Here is a 20,770-nt window from a genome sequence, read left to right as displayed (position 1 = left end):
TGCATTTCAGATCGTCTTCCCCCATCTCCTGTACGGAGCACGCTCTGCTGTACGGCATTGCAGGAGATGTAGTGTTTACCCGATTTCCCATAATGTCGTAAATTGTTGGATGCCAGCGAATCTGTTAAACTGTGACTGTGTCATCTCAAAGGATGTTCTGTTGTCTCGCATTGTGAGATATGTAGTGCTTACATCGGCTACTGTTTCCTATATAGGAAAAAAACCCTACATCTTCAGCAATGCATTACATCAGATTGTCATTTGTTCTAGGATCGTAGCTAAACAGTTTGGACTGTGTTTGATAGCATAGAGCAGTAGCCAGCAGAATTCCGAACGCAGCTTTGAATGTGAATGGAGTAGAAGATGAACACCATAGCGTGGAGGACGCAGCTTGCTCTGAATGTATTCGGTGCAATATATATGTCCAGGAATATGTTAATTTATCGGGGCACTCAATCTTGGGGATCCACGATAAATGCGGACCCCTGACATGGCAAGGCGCAGTTGCAGTTCCTTAGGTGCCATTAATTGGTCTGATGCAGGGTGCCCTGTTTTAAAGTTTGCTATAGGGCCCAGCACTTTATAGTTGCACTCTTGGCTCTAGCAGATGTTTTTGAAAAATTTTCCAAAAATTTGGCAAGCGAAATATAATAGACTATGGAATTCCCGGCCGCGCGGAGGGAGAGGTCTTGTTGTTTGCCGCCTCCTTATAATTTACAGAAATTCTCGGTTTGCTGTCACGTCACTTGTAAGGAGGATTCTTGTTCTGTTCGGTGCTGACGGTCTTCCCTATCCCTGTCTTCCCAGGACCGGAGCCGCTGCTACAGACCAGTCGCCCCCGAAGTGTCAGCCCATGTTATTAAGAAGATATGGGGGAGCAGACGTGATCATTTTACCGCTATCGGGCGACTCGCAGAACTGACAGTCCTTATGGCTTTATATGACGAGGACATCTTGAACAACACTTTCTACCTGACGATCCAGAAACAGAGGCCCGACCTGATCAATAAAGTAGCAGAAGTCCACGGCATTGTAAGTATCCCGCTCGCCACGGTCATTTTATGTTACAAGTATTCATGTGATTATAGAAATATATTCGTATCGGCAGCCTGTTCAGTTCCATTCCTTAGACAGTAGTATATAGTTGTAGGGCCGCGCAATGATGACCAAAATCACGAATAATTGAACACGTAACCTCGATTAATGAATGATTATTTAGACCACACCCCTATTTGAATACCACGCCCACATTTGCATTCTACGCCATTGAATTCATATTTATCCCTTGAGCCTGATGTATACTACTGTATATAATATACCCCCTGACACTGCCCCACACAGAGTAATGCCCACATAGTTGCCCTCCACACAAGTACAATTCCCCCACTTCCAGAAGACGCAGATACAGATGAAACATGGAAAAAAAATTGAAAGAAACTAAATGTGCAAGATGACGTTGGTTAAATGCGCTGAATTACATTTTTTTAAATTGCCCAGCCCGATTTAGTAGTTATATTCTTGTACATAGGGGGCAGTATTATAGTAGTTATATTCTTGTACATAGGGGGCAGTATTATAGTAGTTATATTCTTGTATATAGGGGCAGTATTATAGTAGTTATATTCTTGTATATAGGAGCAGTATTATAGTAGTTATATTCTTGTACATAGGGGGCAGTATTATAGTAGTTATATTCTTGTATATAGGGGGCAGTATTATAGTAGTTATATTCTTGTATATATAAGCAGTATTATAGTAGTTATATTCTTGTACATAGGGGGCAGTATTATAGTAGTTATATTCTTGTACATAGGGGGCAGTATTATAGTAGTTATATTCTTGTATATCGGGGAAAGTATTATAGCAGTTATATTCTTGTATATAGGATTAGTATTATAGTAGTTATATTCTTGTATATAGGGGCAGTATTATAGTAGTTATATTCTTGTACATAGGGGGCAGTATTATAGTAGTTATATTCTTGTATATAGGGGGCAGTATTATAGTAGTTATATTCTTGTATATAGGGGCAGTATTATAGTAGTTATATTCTTGTATATATAAGCAGTATTATAGTAGTTATATTCTTGTACATAGGGGGCAGTATTATAGTAGTTATATTCTTGTACATAGGGGGCAGTATTATAGTAGTTATATTCTTGTATATAGGGGGTGGTATTATAGTAGTTATATTCTTGTATATAGGGGCAGTATTATAGTAGTTATATTCTTGTATATAGGAGGCAGTATTATAGTAGTTATATTCTTGTATATAGGGGGCAGTATTATAGTAGTTATATTCTTGTATCTAGGGAGCAGTATTATAGTAGTTATATTCTTGTATATAGGGAGCAGTATTATAGTAGTTATATTCTTGTATATAGGGGCAGTATTATAGTAGTTATATTCTTATATATAGGGGGCAGTATTATAGTAGTTATATTCTTGTATATAGGGGCAGTATTATAGTAGTTATATTCTTGTACATAGGGGCAGTATTATAGTAGTTATATTCTTGTACATAGGGGGCAGTATTATAGTAGTTATATTCTTGTATATAGGGGCAGTATTATAGTAGTTATATTCTTGTATATAGGGGCAGTATTATAGTAGTTATATTCTTGTATATAGGGCTCATTATTATAGTAGTTATATTCTTGTATATAGGGGGCAGTATTATAGTAGTTATATTCTTGTATATAGGGGCAGTATTATAGTAGTTATATTCTTGTATATAGGGGCAGTATTATAGTAGTTATATTCTTGTATATAGGGGCAGTATTATAGTAGTTATATTCTTGTATATAGGAGCATTATTATAGTAGTTATATTCTTGTACATAGGAGCAGTATTATAGTAGTTATATTCTTGTATATAGCGGCAGTATTATAGTAGCTATATTCTTGTTTATAGGGGACAGTATTATAGTAGTTATATTCTTGTATATAGGAGCAGTATTATAGTAGTTATATTCTTATATATAGGGGGCAGTATTATAGTAGTTCTATTCTTGTATATAGGGGGCAGTATTATAGTAGTTATATTCTTGTATATAGGGGCAGTATTATAGTAGTTATATTCTTGTATCTAGGGAGCAGTATTATAGTAGTTATATTCTTGTATATAGGGGCAGTATTATAGTAGTTATATTCTTATATATAGGGGGCAGGATTATAGTAGTTATATTCTTGTATATAGGGGGCAGGATTATAGTAGTTATGTTCTTGTATATAGGGGCAGTATTATAGTAGTTATGTTCTTGTACATAGGGGGCAGTATTATAGTAGTTATATTCTTGTATATAGGGGGCAGTATTATAGTAGTTATATTCTTGTATATAAGAGGCAGTATTATAGTAGTTATATTTTTGTATATAGGGAGGAGTATTATAGTAGTTATATTCTTGTATATAGGGGCAGTATTATAGTAGTTATATTCTTGTATATAGGGGGCAGTATTATAGTAGTTATATTCTTGTATATAGGAAGCAGTATTATAGTAGTTATATTCCTGTATATAGGGGGCAGGATTATAGTAGTTATATTCTTGTATATAGGGGGCAGGATTATAGTAGTTATGTTCTTGTATATAGGGGCAGTATTATAGTAGTTATGTTCTTGTACATAGGGGGCAGTATTATAGTAGTTATATTCTTGTATATAGGGGGCAGTATTATAGTAGTTATATTCTTGTATATAAGAGGCAGTATTATAGTAGTTATATTTTTGTATATAGGGAGGAGTATTATAGTAGTTATATTCTTGTATATAGGGGCAGTATTATAGTAGTTATATTCTTGTATATAGGGGGCAGTATTATAGTAGTTATATTCTTGTATATAGGAAGCAGTATTATAGTAGTTATATTCCTGTATATAGGGGGCAGTATTATAGTAGTTATATTCTTGTATATAGGGAGCAGTATTATAGTAGTTATATTCTTGTATATAGGAGCAGTATTATAGTAGTTATATTCTTGTATATAAGGAGCAGTATTATAGTAGTTATATTCCTGTATATAGGGGGCAGTATTATAGTAGTTATATTCTTGTATATAGGGGGCAGTATTATAGTAGTTATATTCTTGTATATAGGAGCAGTATTATAGTAGTTATATTCTTGTATATAGGAGCAGTATTATAGTAGTTATATTCTTGTATATAAGGAGCAGTATTATAGTGGTTATATTCTTGTATATAGGGGCAGTATTATAGTAGTTATATTCTTGTATATAGGGGCAGTATTATAGTAGTTATATTCTTGTATATAGGGGCAGTATTATAGTAGTTATATTCTTGTATATAGGAGGCAGTATTATAGTAGTTATATTCTTGTATATAGGAGGCATTATTATAGTAGTTATATTCTTGTATATAGGGGCAGTATTATAGTAGTTATATTCTTGTACATAGGGGGCAGTATTATAGTAGTTATATTCTTGTATATAGGGGGCAGTATTATAGTAGTTATGTTCTTGTATCTAGGGAGCAGTATTATAGTAGTTATATTCTTGTATATAGGGGCAGTATTATAGTAGTTATATTCTTATATATAGGGGGCAGGATTATAGTAGTTATATTCTTGTATATAGGGGGCAGGATTATAGTAGTTATATTCTTGTATATAGGGGCAGTATTATAGTAGTTATGTTCTTGTACATAGGGGGCAGTATTATAGTAGTTATATTCTTGTATATAGGGGGCAGTATTATAGTAGTTATATTCTTGTATATAAGGGGCAGTATTATAGTAGTTATATTTTTGTATATAGGGAGGAGTATTATAGTAGTTATATTGTTGTATATAGGGGCAGTATTATAGTAGTTATATTCTTGTATATAGGGGGCAGTATTATAGTAGTTATATTCTTGTATATAGGAGGCAGTATTATAGTAGTTATATTCCTGTATATAGGGGGCAGTATTATAGTAGTTATATTCTTGTATATAGGGAGCAGTATTATAGTAGTTATATTCTTGTATATAGGGGGCAGTATTATAGTAGTTATATTCTTGTATATAGGAGCAGTATTATAGTAGTTATATTCTTGTATATAAGGAGCAGTATTATAGTGGTTATATTCTTGTATATAGGGGCAGTATTATAGTAGTTATATTCTTGTATATAGGGGCAGTATTATAGTAGTTATATTCTTGTATATAGGGGGCAGTATTATAGTAGTTATATTCTTGTATATAGGAGGCAGTATTATAGTAGTTATATTCCTGTATATAGGGGGCAGTATTATAGTAGTTATATTCTTGTATATAGGGAGCAGTATTATAGTAGTTATATTCTTGTATATAGGGGGCAGTATTATAGTAGTTATATTCTTGTATATAGGAGCAGTATTATAGTAGTTATATTCTTGTATATAAGGAGCAGTATTATAGTGGTTATATTCTTGTATATAGGGGCAGTATTATAGTAGTTATATTCTTGTATATAGGGGCAGTATTATAGTAGTTATATTCTTGTATATAGGGGCAGTGATATAGTAGTTATATTCTTGTATATAGGAGCAGTATTATAGTAGTTATATTCTTGTATATAGGAGCAGTATTATAGTAGTTATATTCTTGTATATAAGGAGCAGTATTATAGTGGTTATATTCTTGTATATAGGGGCAGTATTATAGTAGTTATATTCTTGTATATAGGGGCAGTATTATAGTAGTTATATTCTTGTATATAGCGGCAGTATTATAGTAGTTATATTCTTGTATATAGGGGCAGTATTTTAGTAGTTATATTCTTGTATATAAGGAGCAGTATTATAGTGGTTATATTCTTGTATATAGGGGCAGTATTATAGTAGTATTCTTGTATATAGGAGGCAGTATTATAGTAGTTATATTCTTGTATATAGGGAGCAGTATTATAGTAGTTATATTCTTGTATATAGGAGGCAGTATTATAGTAGTTATATTCCTGTATATAGGGGGCAGTATTATAGTAGTTATATTCTTGTATATAGGGAGCAGTATTATAGTAGTTATATTCTTGTATATAGGGGGCAGTATTATAGTAGTTATATTCTTGTATATAGGAGCAGTATTATAGTAGTTATATTCTTGTATATAAGGAGCAGTATTATAGTGGTTATATTCTTGTATATAGGGGCAGTATTATAGTAGTTATATTCTTGTATATAGGGGCAGTATTATAGTAGTTATATTCTTGTATATAGGGGCAGTGATATAGTAGTTATATTCTTGTATATAGGAGCAGTATTATAGTAGTTATATTCTTGTATATAGGAGCAGTATTATAGTAGTTATATTCTTGTATATAAGGAGCAGTATTATAGTGGTTATATTCTTGTATATAGGGGCAGTATTATAGTAGTTATATTCTTGTATATAGGGGCAGTATTATAGTAGTTATATTCTTGTATATAGCGGCAGTATTATAGTAGTTATATTCTTGTATATAGGGGCAGTATTTTAGTAGTTATATTCTTGTATATAAGGAGCAGTATTATAGTGGTTATATTCTTGTATATAGGGGCAGTATTATAGTAGTATTCTTGTATATAGGAGGCAGTATTATAGTAGTTATATTCTTGTATATAGGGAGCAGTATTATAGTAGTTATATTCTTGTATATAGGGGCAGTATTATAGTAGTTATATTCTTGTATATAAGGAGCAGTATTATAGTGGTTATATTCTTGTATATAGGGGCAGTATTATAGTAGTATTCTTGTATATAGGGGCAGTATTATAGTAGTTATATTCTTGTATATAGGGGCAGTATTATAGTAGTTATATTCTTGTATATAGGGGGCAGTATTATAGTAGTTATATTCTTGTATATAGGGGCAGTATTATAGTAGTTATATTCTTGTATATAGGAGGCAGTATTATAGTAGTTATATATCTGTACATATGTTGCTGTATTATGATGTATGACTGTACCTATCCAGGGAATATGGCAGCAATTTGGCAATGCTTAGGCCTAAATCCAGAGAGCCACAGTAGTGTAATAAGCTATTGGTTATATCTTTACATCTTCGGCACTTGTGTCTATACAGTCTAAAATAACGGATGAAAGTGACATTCATGCTCCATTAAGTCTTTTCTCCAGCTGCGTACATGATTGTTTCCCCCTCTATAGAGATGGCACCACATCTTTTACATACACATTTTATAAGACTCTTCTGAATTCTTTATAAGATTGGGCACAGTAAGACGATGGTTTTTTTTTTTGGTTTTTTTTCCCCTGACATTTACAATTACACTTGTCATTTTTTTTACTTGTAACCCCGTTCTAACGATCCACAATATTAATGACTTGCAATGTAATTGTTACAGTTGCCCTTTAAATTCCGAGTTAATTAAATGCCCTTCCATGCCTCATTTCTCCGCACAGCTGAATGAGCCGTGTGACACAAAGCGAGTACTTCCTGCTTTTGCAACTTTTTTTAAAATCTTCATTTAGAGGAAGAAAAGACCCTTATACATAATAATTATCAGACGGGATGTTTTTATATTATGGACATATGTCTATATCTCTTATATAATGATGTGTCTGTAAAAAGACTAGAATTGTGCGTGAACGTGACCATGAGAAGTGTGAAGACCCGGCAGAAGAGAAGACTTCTGGACAGATGGTTTTCATATGGTCCCCAGGAGTCCAAAACCACATGAAGGCACTTAAAGGGGTTGTCTCATGAAGACAATGGGTCAATGAATGTAATAGAGGTGGGTACGTCGCCCTGGACCCCCCCATACTCTACGGGAGCTGCTCTGTCTAACAGGAGCCGCCCATGTATTACATGAATGGTCATTCATTTGAATGGTCACCATGTAATATCACTTTTCCCCTGCAGAGGTCACCGCAGGTCAAATATCTGGAGGGCAGAGGCTTTACCCAGTCAAACCGTGCTGTTTGCCGGGAGCCGGGCTCAGAGCATTATGTGACCGCCGTGCCAGGTCCCATAATATAGGCGTTGTTTGTGATGAGATGACCCCCTTTAATAGACAATCGATGGAGACTCCATGTGGAGAATGAGCTCCCGTTGCGTCTACTAATATAACACAATTTAGGATCCTGAGTAAGTCTACAATATACGTTTGGGGCAATGATGTTCCAATTGTTTTCTGTAGACCACAAATAGTCCGTTCCCTGCTACATTCAAAATTCTGGTGTCAGTCTTCATCCTCTAGGGGGCGCATTCTGTATTCATTTGTTGTATGGCCTCCATTTAGTTACATAGCTATGAATTTGGAAAGCACCACCTAGAGTAAGAATTTTGAAAATTAGACCAGAGCGTTGGAGGTCTGTAGGGAAAAAAATGATAGATTATCTAAAGGATTGCATTTCAGACTTGCACTTTAGCCATGTGCTGAAATCCAAATGCTTCAATTAGGATGTCTGCGAAGTGCGAGGCTGGATCTTTTATGCATTGTTATAGGGGCGTGTCTTTCAACAAGTTCATTGACCGTTTCTAAAAATCAGCAGAGTTATGAATGCAGCTCTGGAGTATAATACCGGATGTAACTCAGGATCAGTACAGAATTAGTAAGGTAATGTATGTACACAGTGACTCCACAAGCAGAATAGTGAGTGCAGCTCTGGAGTATAATGCAGGATGTAACTCAGGATCAGTACAGGATAAGTAATGTAATGTATGTACACAGTGACTCCACCAGCAGAATAGTGAGTGCAGCTCTGGAGTATAATACAGGCTGTAACTCAGGATAAGTAATGTAATGTGTGTACACAGTGACTCCACCAGCAGAATAGGGAGTGCAGCTCTGGAGTATAATACAGGATGTAACTCAGGATCAGTACAGGATAAGTAATGTAATGTATGTACACAGTGACTCCACCAGCAGAATAGTGAGTGCAGCTCTGGAGTATAATACAGGATATAACTCCGGATCAGTACAGGATAAGTAATGTAATGTATGTACACAGTGACTCCACCAGAAGAATAGTGAGTGCAGCTCTGGAGTATAATACAGGATGCAACTCAGGATCAATGTAAGATAAATAATGTCATGTGTTAAAAACCATTAGAGAAATGTAATTTTTATATGATCATTAATGTGTGTAATATTGTTGTTCTTTAATTTGGGCTGATAAAAATAAATTGAAATAATATTCCATGACTTTCCCAGAAATGTTCGCTATTTCCTTAGATGCCCCTATAGTCTATGGGAGAATGACTTGCGGCCTCTCCTGGTCTTGTGGTTAATCCTGTGACGTTGAAGTGTTTATATATGAAGCCTTCAGACTGAGCGCTCCTCTGTTCTCCTAGAAGCGTTATCGTGCCACATGCCGGCTCTCGGGCGTTTCCATCCCCTCCTGATAACTGTAGATAATTTCTAAATCCAGCGTTTGATTTTTTTGTAGCGCTAATGTTGAGTTGTTTGTGTAATTGCCTTGAACCTTCTGCCGTCTCCATCGCATTTGGGCTTGAGAAAATCCAGCCGCGTGAAATGTATTTCCAACGATGTCAATAATTCCCAGGCCGTAAATAGTCACGTGACCTTTCTATGTCGCCATTCTCTCATGGTTTAGGAAGATCTTCCTCTGTCCATCACATAGACAGCGGGTTGATGGGCGTGAAATGATTGAATTTCTTGCTGTGTTACCCTCAGGAGACGAAACGACTTGACTATATTAGAGAGTTCTGCTTCGTTATGACATTTGGGATTATTATAGGATCGCCTTTTTGTCAGTATCTTCTTCCTGTTGACGTGTTGTACGGCCGCCAAACCCTGAGAATTAGGCTGAAATCTGTTTCCTAAAGACCTTATTAAGATTGTCATGAGGATATCTCTCTAAATATAGGGCAGCGCTTCTTGTCAGTATTGTCTCTGGAATTGTAGTTAGGCATTCATTAAATATTTTATTTTCTACAAACTGCGACCAAGCTTCCGCCTCTATACCACCTTATACCTGCACCCTCCTCTACCCATCTTATACCTGCACCCTCCTCATCCTCTATACCCACCTTATACCTGCAACCTCCTCCTCATCCTCCTCCTCTATACCCACCTTATACCTGCACCCTCCTCATCCTCTATACCCACCTTATACCTGCACCCTCCTCATCCTCTATACCCACCTTATACCTGCAACCTCCTCCTCATCCTCCTCCTCTATACCCACCTTATACCTGCACCCTCCTCTACCCATCTTATACCTGCACCCTCCTCATCCTCTATACCCACCTTATACCTGCACCCTTCTCCTCATCCTACTCTATACCCACCTTATACCTGCACCCTTCTCCTCATCCTCCTCTATACCCACCTTATACCTGCACCCTTCTCCTCATCGTCTATACCCACCTTATACCTGCAACCTCCTTCTCATCCTCCTCTATACCCACCTTATACCTGCACCCATCTGCTCATCCTATACCCACCTTATACCTGCAACCTCCTTCTCATCCTCCTCTATACCCACCTTATACCTGCACCCATCTGCTCATCCTATACCCACCTTATACCTGCACCCTTCCCCTCATCCTCCTCTATACCCACCTTATACCTGCGCCCTTCCCCTCATCCTCCTCTATACCCACCTTATACCTGCACCCTTCTTCTCATCCTCCTCTATACCCACCTTCTACCTGCACCCTTCCCCTCATCCTCCTCTATACCCACCTTATACCTGCACCCTTCGTCTCATCCTCCTCTATACCCACCTTATACCTGCACCCATCTCCTCATCCTCCTCTATACCCACCTTATACCTGCACCCTTCCCCTCATCCTCCTCTATACCCACCTTATACCTGCACCCTTCCCCTCATCCTCCTCTATACCCACCTTCTACCTGCACCCATCTCCTCATCCTCCTCTATACCCACCTTATACCTGCACCCTTCTTCTCATCCTCCTCTATACCCACCTTATACCTGCACCCATCTCCTCATCCTCCTCTATACCCACCTTATACCTGCACCCTTCGTCTCATCCTCCTCTATACCCACCTTCTACCTGCACCCATCTCCTCATCCTCCTCTATACCCACCTTATACCTGCACCCTTCTTCTCATCCTCCTCTATACCCACCTTCTACCTGCACCCATCTCCTCCTCTATACCCACCTTATACCTGCAACCTCCTTCTCATCCTCCTCTCTACCCACCTTATACCTGCACCCTTCCCCTCATCCTCCTCTATACCCACCTTATACCTGCGCCCTTCCCCTCATCCTCCTCTATACCCACCTTATACCTGCACCCTTCTTCTCATCCTCCTCTATACCCACCTTCTACCTGCACCCTTCCCCTCATCCTCCTCTATACCCACCTTATACCTGCACCCTTCGTCTCATCCTCCTCTATACCCACCTTATACCTGCACCCTTCCCCTCATCCTCCTCTATACCCACCTTATACCTGCATCCTTCCCCCTCATCCTCCTCTATACCCACCTTATACCTGCACCCTTCTTCTCATCCTCCTCTATACCCACCTTCTACCTGCACCCATCTCCTCATCCTCCTCTATACCCACCTTCTACCTGCACCCATCTCCTCATCCTCCTCTATACCCACCTTATACCTGCACCCATCTCCTCATCCTCCTCTATACCCACCTTATACCTGCACCCTTCCCCTCATCCTCCTCTATACCCACCTTATACCTGCACCCTTCCCCTCATCCTCCTCTATACCCACCTTATACCTGCACCCTTCTCCTCATCCTTCTCTATACCCACCTTATACCTGCACCCTTCTCCTCATCCTTCTCTATACCCACCTTATACCTGCACCCTTCTCCTCATCCTCCTCTATACCCACCTTATACCTGCACCCATCTCCTCATCCTATACCCACCTTATACCTGCACCCTTCTCCTCATCGTCTATACCCACCTTCTATCTGCACCCTTCTCCTCATCCTCCTCTATACCCACCTTATACCTGCACCCTTCGTCTCATCCTCCTCTATACCCACCTTCTACCTGCACCCTCCTCCTCCTCCCCCTCCTCATCCTCCTCCTCTACCCACCTTATACCTGCACCCTTCTCCTCATCCTCCTCCTCTACCCACCTTATACCTGCACCCTTCTCCTCATCCTCCTCCTCTACCCACCTTATACCTGCACCCTTCTCCCAGTACAATAAATGGTGTCGTAAAAATCTACAACTCGTCCTGCAAAAAACAAGCCCTTATACGGCAATATTGATGGGAAAAAGAAAAAAGTTCTGGCTTTTGGAAGGTGGGGAGGAAAAAGACTGAAGTGAAAATCCAAAAAATGGCTGTGGAGGGGGAAGGGGTTGTACTAAAATTTTTCTTGTGTCTTGTCCCTGAAGGTTCTGGTTCCATGCAAAGGAAGTCTTACAAGCAGCTTGTTCTCAACCTGTCACTTGGAGTCGTATGTTCTTAAACCTAATGAATCGGGGTTCCTGACCGAAAATGGAAGGGTAAGGATATTTTACAATACTTCGTTTTAACATCATTGCACAATACAGGTATATTCTCCTCTGTATATACTATAATTTCATTCTTGCATCTAAACTTCCTGGTGAACTTTTGCTTCTACAAAACCACTAACCTGAAGAAGCAGAGCTGCAGTGTAAAGCATGGGGGAAGTACCGATCAACAGCCTAAGCCTCAGATAAGCTGGTCACTGATCATATCTTTGTATCTGCACCTTTTTTATATTTTTCAGGAGATTTTTATTCAGAGAAATCTGGTTAAACTCGGAGCGGGGTTCGGATATTCGCTCTCTGTATCTGTACTGTTTGAGGAGACGTTCTACAACGAGAGAGAAGAAAGTTTTAGCATTCTGTGTATTTCCCGACCAATAGAAAAAGATGATAATCCAGGTAGAGTTCTAATTCTTCTGCTTGGCTATATGGTGTAGGGGGTGTATGTGTCTCCGGTCTGTTGTTCGATGACCCCCTCCTTTTCCTATTTGGGGTCCCCCCTCGTATCCGTGGTAATGGGTGACTCTTGTGTATTCCAGATGAAGTTGTCGCCACGTCTGCTACTTGCACTTTAAAGAACATTGACGATGTGAAGGAATTCTTAGGAAAACACGTGGATAAATTTGACAAAAGCGTTACCTCTTACCGCAGCGGATTCAAGGTTCATGAGCGAAAGAATCTCCGACATTACATAGTGAGTTTACCCTCTGATCTTAATCCTTTACTAAGGCGCCATGCACACGACCGTAGAATACGACCATAATTACATCAGTTCTGTTGATGCGGACATCTTTCTGTATCGCTACGGATGGGTGTCTGTGCCGTAGAACTGTGCCGGGAATTACGGAGCATGTCTGCAATTCGTTCTTTAAATACCCATTTATTTATTTTTTTTAAACCTTTTTGGTGTGTTCCTTTTATTTTTATGTGACTATCCACATAAAAATAAATCTTCCAAAATTGCAGTTTTCACACTGGTACTAGAGCAGTCACATCCTGTGTTCTGCAGCTCACTTGTCGGCTTTGCTCTATACACTGGGATAGGGTGAGCAGAGTCCTCTCGATATCATTGGAAAGTGGGTGAGTTAAGGTGTGACCGTTCTGGAGATGCGAGCAGTCGCACCTCATAGCCCCTGGCTGGACCGCATAGTCTTCTCTGACTTTACAGAAGTTGAGAGGACTGTCCATCGTGACAGATGTCGGTTCTCATGTTTCCGGTTTCATGGAGAACTCGGTTTTCAGATTTTGTAGGGTGTTTTTTCATTTTTGTCAGTGTTTATTATATATGGATTTTATATGATTGGAACCATCTCTGGATCCTTCATATTTTACATTATTCATTGTCTATAAACTTTAACCTAATTAATGAAACTAAAATAAAAATTACATGACCCGTTCCCTTTCAGCTGGTCCTGACCATTGGAACCCTACAAATATGGGGACAACCCAGGTGTCACAACAAGGGTCGGATGGTTTTGGTGATGAGGGCGCTTCAGACTGCTCAAATTTCTATAGATCAGACACAAAATATAAAGATGAATGAGAAAACAGAAGCAAAATCGCATACGTTCCTGAAGACAACCCCTCGCGATATTTTTTGCAAACAACAGAAACAAATAGTCTTGTAGAAAACTTGAACCATCACCTCCTACGCCCCTCTCTTTTTCAGTGGGGGCGGCTTAGATTAACTGGTCTCTATTTGCGGACCGCAGTGGGGGAGATTTCTGCTACAGCAAGCTTCCTCCAAGTCCGGGAATAATCTGATGGGAGGAGGAGGGTGCAGAAAAGAAATGGCCCCAGGAACACATGTCAAATTCCCCTCCTATGTCTTAACGGAGAATATGTATAAAAGTTGTCTTCACCCGAAAATCCCTTTAAAGTAATGAATTTGAGCAAATTATGTTAATCACCATTTTTGGATTTTGGCTTTAAATTCACCAATTCATGTAAAAAAAAATCAATTCTTTTTTTTCCCCTCTCTCATAGGACTCTGTCAACACTCTGTACACAAAATGTCTTCAGCATTTGCTACGAGATTCCCATTTGGTAAGAATTCCGGTTTCCACTAAGATAAGTGGCGCCAGAGGTGTCTGTTATCCGCTTATCTTACTCTCGCTGTGGACATATCTTTCATGCTTATGGTAAAGTGGTGATGGAGATGGCTCTTGCTTGGCTCCGGGTAACGCACGTGTTTCAATAGAGGGGAGGGAGAAAAGCAGATTATATGGGGACGCTTATCTTTGGGGAAGCAATAGGATCAGACTGGTAAAGATTCAACCTGTCCAGTCCCTTTATCCCTGAGATGATGGGGATCTATCAGACAGTCCCCTTACAAAATATATTGTCTTCTGATCTGTATGGTTAAGGCTGGGCCTAGACCACGAGACCACAATCTCCAGCACTCCAGCTGTTTTAAAACTACAATTCCCAGCATGCCGTGACAGCCTTTTGTCTGGAATAATAAAGCCTTTGGCTGTCGGCATGCTGGGAGTTGTAGTGCCTGGTCTAGACTCTCATGCATGTCTGTACAGCAGCGATTTACAAGATCTTTGCACCAAGAATGTACTGATGCAGCAAAGGCATGGCAAATTTTGGGGAATTTTCCACCTCCGCTACCTTAACCCTTCCTGCGCCACTTCTGCAGAGTATATACGATATGTATTCGCTTATATTCACGCTTCTTAGATGAATTTGTATAGCGCAGCGCTACCGCTGGTTATAACTGGGGCTGTTAATTGTGTTGCAGAGAACAATTGCAAAGCAAGAATCTCAGATGAATTTGATGAAGCAAGCCGTAGAGGTAAAGGGATCGTTCCTCACCCGTATTCGCCCTTCCGACGCCCGGTCATCTATAGATAAGTAGTCACCATTGACTCTCTCTTTCTGTGCAGATGTACGTCCATCATGGCATTTACGATCTGATCTTCAAGCAAGTAGGAACCATTGAGGCAAGTGAGGTGGGTGACTACATATGATTACTGTGAACCCCTGTATGGGAATTGTATTGAGAGACTCCCCTGATATATTTGTTATAGAATGACTGCACTTTTATAAAACTTGTAATATGTCCGAGGCCTATCAAAGGTTAGGATTGGTGGGGGTCCGGGTGCTGAGGCCCCCACCGTTGCTGAAACTAAGAGGCGGAAGAGCCCAGCTGAGCACTTTGCAGCTTCGGCTGTGATCCGCGCTCCTCGTCAGGTTGGGGACGGCGCTCGTAGAAAGCCTTCAGACTGTCGGAGCGTTGATCCCAGCCGAAAGTGCCGCTAGACACGGTCAGCAGAACACCGTGTAATCTCCCTGCAGCTGTTGTTTGTAAAGGGAGAGATTGCAATAATATATTATTGGGCAAGACGATTGCACGGATTCTCTGTATGTATCCCATCTCTGCCTAGACAAACCTTCCTGCAACATGTGCAGGCAGAGCACCGTTTATCATTTAAAATTTTTTGGCTTATTGGTAGATCTGCCAGATGACAATCTCAGCTCTGCTACATTCGGAAACATAGGTGTGCTATATCTGTGCAAATCCTTCAAATAGCAGCCTTCAAGACCTGCATTAGGAGACTAGATTGGCCAATCAGTAGACTGTGAAACCTGGATGGCAACCCGTACGGAAACTGTCTGTGACAATGACTGTGGGTGTCCGTAGATAGTCCTATAATGTTTAAGATGAAAATGCCCTTTAAAGACTATGTACACCTTTGAAAACTTTTAAAAATAAATAAAACAGTGTATCAGTGTGTTTTGGTGCAACTTTTGTATTTACTCTTTATTATTAAAAAATTATTTTAACTTTTTGAGATACAGCTGCTTTGTATCCTGTATACAGAGCAGCTGTATGTAGCGCTGAAACCTTTATCAGTCAGGTCAGCGGGACTGACGGGTTCAGTGACAGCGGGTCCTGTGTGTCTCTGACACGCAGGATTGAGCTGTTACCGATCACATTTAAGTTCATAACTTTGATGTGATCGATAACGGGTGCACGCAGGACCCGCTGACACTGAACCCGTCAGTCCCACTGACCAGATGGATACAGGTTTCAGCGCTAGATACAGCTGCTCTGTATACAAGATACAAAGCAGCTGTATCTCAAAGTAAAAATAATTCTTAATAAACTAATTAGAAAGTTGCACCAAACACATTTTTTTTATTAAAAACCTTTTTTTAAAGGTGTACACATAGCCTTTAATTTCAGTTATCAACGTTTAGGTGAGACGTTCCAGACGTAAGAGCACGTGACTTTCTTTGCCCCCTACTAATTATTAGTCTGGATTTAATTGCTAGGATGCTGCATTTAACAAGATTACAAGAAGCCTTCAGGACCTGCAGCAGAAGGATATAGGCGTTAAGACGGAGTTCAGGTAAGGAGGAGCTATCGTCCGACCAGCCGAGGTGACATGAGGGGAAGGCAATCCAGATCTAGTTGTTTGTTTTTTCAGTTTTAGATTGCAGTAATGAAAAAATTGGTTGCAAAAGTATACACACCCCTCTAAATGTTTGAGCTCTTATCTCGAGCGTTCCGGATACATTGTATTGGTGAATGGAATACTAATGGACAGGGATGTGATCATGTTAATGTTTAATGTCTCCTACAGCATTAACATTCCTCGTGCTAAGAGAGTCCTGGGTCAGCTCAACCGTTGTACTTCTCCGCAGCAAAAGCTGCTCTGCCTAAAGAAAGTGGTACAGACCATAATGCATTCTCCCAGCCAGAGAGGTAAGTGGTGGTGTCGTGACAGTGGCTCACATTACTGAGCAGTGAGGAACTAAAGGCCGTTTTATACCGGCCGGTGCAGCGAGCGCCAGTCAACGAGACGTCTCTGATCGGCGCTCGTTTGCTCCTGTCACAAGGAGCTATGGGTGGGGACGAGCGGTGGTTACTCCGATCACTCGTCCCTATACATTATCATGTCGGCAGCGCGTCTCCCTGTTTACACCGGGAGATGCGCTGCCGACAAAGATAATATTTGACTTTTTTTTTTAAACACTATACGAGCAGCAGATGATCGAGCGTTTACTCGTTCATCTGCATCGGCAACGAGCGTTCTGTGAACACCTGTCTGCCCGATAATCGTCCAGTGTAAAACCCCCTTAAATCAGATCTCGAATATAAATAATACTGCGCCAAAGAGGATTTCTAGATTTTTATTTTGTAATTTTTTTAATTTTTTTTATAATATAATTTTTTTTTATTGCTGTTGATTTATACAACAAAATATTCCATTCTACATAACACTAAAAACGAAGAAAATATTCAGAGTTAACATTATATCAAACAAAATGTTATGCAGTACAGACACTATCCCAAAAGTCAATGCTGAAAAATAGTCACCCCCTAAAACCCTGGAAAATATCGCGTAGGGAGGGGAGAGAGAAAAAAAACAGAAAACAAAAAAACATGAATTACTCCTCAAACAACTACTAGCACGTTTTAAACCAGCCCGAAGGTCTTTTTCTGTTCAGGGGATAGTTCCATTATCCATCTAAAATAATAAAAAAATTCCCCATCCTCTTTACATAGTGTCAAGTAATATGATCTTTCTAAAAGCATCACTCCATTCACCTTATGGTGCCATTCTACTTCCTGCGGGAAATCTTTTGTGATCCATTTATAAATGATAACCAATCCTGCCAGAAACAAAATAGTTCTAATTAGTTTGCTACAACCACAGTCTTTAAAAAAAACAATGCCAAAAATAAATGGCATTGGTTCAATTGGAACCTCTTTCCGAATTAATTTAGAAATATATTCTGCTACTCCACTCCAGTATCTGTGTAGCTTTTGGATTTATAGATTTTAACATTGATGGCCGGATCTCCACTGATCAACAGAAAGTGCTTCCCGCAGCGCGCGGTGCAGGCGGCTGAACCTGGTACTACATCTCAGCCCATTGAGGTTAATGAAGATGAAAGTGGCGCTGTGTTGGGTACTGCTATTTGCAGATTGGTGGGAATTCTGCGGGTTTGGACTCCCACCAATAACACATGACCTATCCTAAGGATAAGCCTCCAATGTTAAATTCGGGGAAAAAGCCTTCAAGACCAGGGCTTCACGTTTATTTTGGGACAATGGCGCCTATAGGAATGCAATGGTTTGCTCTATTTGTGCGACTTTTAACAACTTTGGTATGATACATCGAAGTCATGTGACTGCTATTCATTTTAATGGGGGATCGGTGACTTTTTTTAATTTTCGAATGACAGACGCAACGTATCGCTTTCAGCATAGAACGATTGACACACAAGAATAAAATGTTTCAAAAAACGCTGCCATCCTCATAATGACTGGAATTTAGGAAAATCGTAGCTTGTAAACACTGATTAGACGCTGATATATTGTGGCGTTGGGTCGTTTGTGTTTTTTTTATTTTCACCGTTTCTTGTACTTTTTGTTTTTAAGTGAACATGGAGACGATGTGCGCCGATGACCTTCTGTCTGTGCTGCTTTACCTGCTTGTCAAAACTGAGATTCCAAACTGGTGGGTAGTCACTGACCGGTCTTCACTTTACGGGATCACAGATCTGGATACATTTATAGCTGAGCTGCAGAATTATTTATACAAGGAATCCATAGCGTGCGATCCTCCGCGATGTACTGCAGAATAATGGCTGCTGTCCTGAATGCCGGGGTGTGTCGCTTTATTTTCCGCATGTTCGCAATTTTCAGTTTGCGTATTTCTACTTAAAATGACAGCCCATTAGGCCGGGTTCCCACGTAGCGTAAACTCTGCGCAACAGAATCCTGCGGGAAATTCTGCAGCAAAGGGGATGAGATGTTAAAAATCTCCTGCCCACGCTGCGGAAAAAAATGGCAGCGAAAACATTAATAAATTGACCCGCCGTGCGGAATTTAAATCCGCAGCATGTCTGTTTATTCTGCGTTTTTCTGTTGCGTATTTTCCCCGTTGAATTCAATGGGGATGCAAAACCCGAAACAGTAATTCCGCCGCAAAAAACGCAAAAAATATTTTTTACTTACCCAGAACTCCCTGCTTCTTTTTCCAGTCCGGCCTCCTGGGATGACGTTTCATCCCATGTGACCGCTGCAGCCAATCAGAGGCTGCAGCGGTCACATGCCTGCAGCGTCATTCAGGGAGGTCGGACCGGAAGTCAAAGGAGGGACGTGTCCCTTTTTACAATGGCCGCGGATAAGTATAAATGTGTTTTGATTTTTATCTTTTTGTTTTTAATTTTGGAACATTTTGAAAAAAAACTCCATACCCAGAGCGTGCTGTGCAATGGATAAAAAAAAAAAACGGCACAAGCCAAAATGCTGTATGTAGTAATTTTTTATTTTATTTTTTTGTTATAGTTCACTACAGATTTTAAAGTAATATCTCACCGCAGCATTTTTTTTTACCCCAAAAATTTACACCGCAAAACGCAGTGTGTGAATCCCAGCTTTACAAAGGTTCTGTTTTCTTTACATCTTTCAAGGATGGCGAATATGAGTTACATCAAGAATTTCAGATTCTGCAGCACCGCCAAGGATGAACTGGGATACTGCCTGACGTCCGTGGAGGCCGCCATTGAATATATCCGACAAGGAAACCTGACCCAGGCGGCTGCAGTGAGTAGGAGGGCGACACGGTCAACTTTAGTTTTCCCGTTCACTTGTGCTGGACTGACTCCAATTGTCCGTTTTGTAAAGCACAAGTTTGCAGTTTATATGACCTGGATAAGTCGCCTGGTTGTGCGCAGGGAAATGGTATGGATCGTGTATGTAACCTGCGTAGCGCCTCCATGGGCTGACACAATACAGGCTCCGTGACATGTCGTATAACCCTACTGATAAGTGCGTGGCAGTGAGTCACATGACCGACGCATTATAGTCACATGACCGACGCATTATAGTCACGTGACCAGTGCCATTTTGTTGTCCTATATAGTCAGCCCACGAATGAAGATAAAAACTGGAATACCCATTTAAAGGGGTTGTCCAGGTTCGGGCCTGTTTTTTTTTTGTTTTTTTTTATACTGTGACCTATCGACAGGATGAGTCATCAGTATATGATCGGTGGGGGTCTTGTAACAACAAGTGCCGATCAGCTCGTTGATCGGCGCTCGTTTAGTTCCTTTCGCGAGGAGCTATAATCAGTCGTGAGTGGGGACGAGCACTCGTTACTCCGCTCGCTCATCCCCATCCATTACCATCATGTCGGCAGCGCGTCTCCCGGTTTACACAAGATGTGATGCCGACAACGTTAATAATTTCTGCTGCATAAACGATCCGATCAGACGATGAACGAGTGTTTACACAGGGCAATGATCGGGAACAAGTGTTCATATCGTCGGCCCATGTAAAGGGCCTTCACCCTCCTCTTACTTTCCTCTCCGCTGACGTTTTGATGTCCCTAATCCCAGTCAGGGGTC

The 20,770-nt window shown here is 40.1% G+C and overlaps 1 protein-coding gene across 3 annotated transcripts in view; it reads left to right on the top strand.

Moving 5' to 3' along the window:
* Nucleotides 1-20,770, top strand: part of ANKRD27 (ankyrin repeat domain 27) — a 48,141-nt gene that overhangs the window by 7,156 nt on the left and 20,215 nt on the right. For all 3 annotated transcript variants that reach the window (XM_075838432.1, XM_075838429.1, XM_075838430.1), the window contains exons 2-12: nucleotides 808-1,032; nucleotides 12,281-12,391; nucleotides 12,640-12,796; nucleotides 12,937-13,091; nucleotides 14,384-14,443; nucleotides 15,144-15,197; nucleotides 15,289-15,354; nucleotides 16,682-16,758; nucleotides 16,993-17,114; nucleotides 18,798-18,876; nucleotides 19,835-19,967. In XM_075838432.1, coding sequence (XP_075694547.1) covers nucleotides 931-1,032; nucleotides 12,281-12,391; nucleotides 12,640-12,796; nucleotides 12,937-13,091; nucleotides 14,384-14,443; nucleotides 15,144-15,197; nucleotides 15,289-15,354; nucleotides 16,682-16,758; nucleotides 16,993-17,114; nucleotides 18,798-18,876; nucleotides 19,835-19,967 — 1,116 coding nt within the window. In that variant the 5' untranslated portion in view covers nucleotides 808-930. The remainder of the gene's footprint in view (nucleotides 1-807; nucleotides 1,033-12,280; nucleotides 12,392-12,639; nucleotides 12,797-12,936; nucleotides 13,092-14,383; nucleotides 14,444-15,143; nucleotides 15,198-15,288; nucleotides 15,355-16,681; nucleotides 16,759-16,992; nucleotides 17,115-18,797; nucleotides 18,877-19,834; nucleotides 19,968-20,770) is intronic.

The sequence above is a fragment of the Rhinoderma darwinii genome, chromosome 9, assembly GCF_050947455.1.
Source record: "Rhinoderma darwinii isolate aRhiDar2 chromosome 9, aRhiDar2.hap1, whole genome shotgun sequence".
NCBI classification, from domain to species: Eukaryota; Metazoa; Chordata; class Amphibia; order Anura; family Rhinodermatidae; genus Rhinoderma; species Rhinoderma darwinii.
Note: the sequence above shows the minus strand (reverse complement) of the source record. Positions and strands in the feature narration are given on the sequence as shown.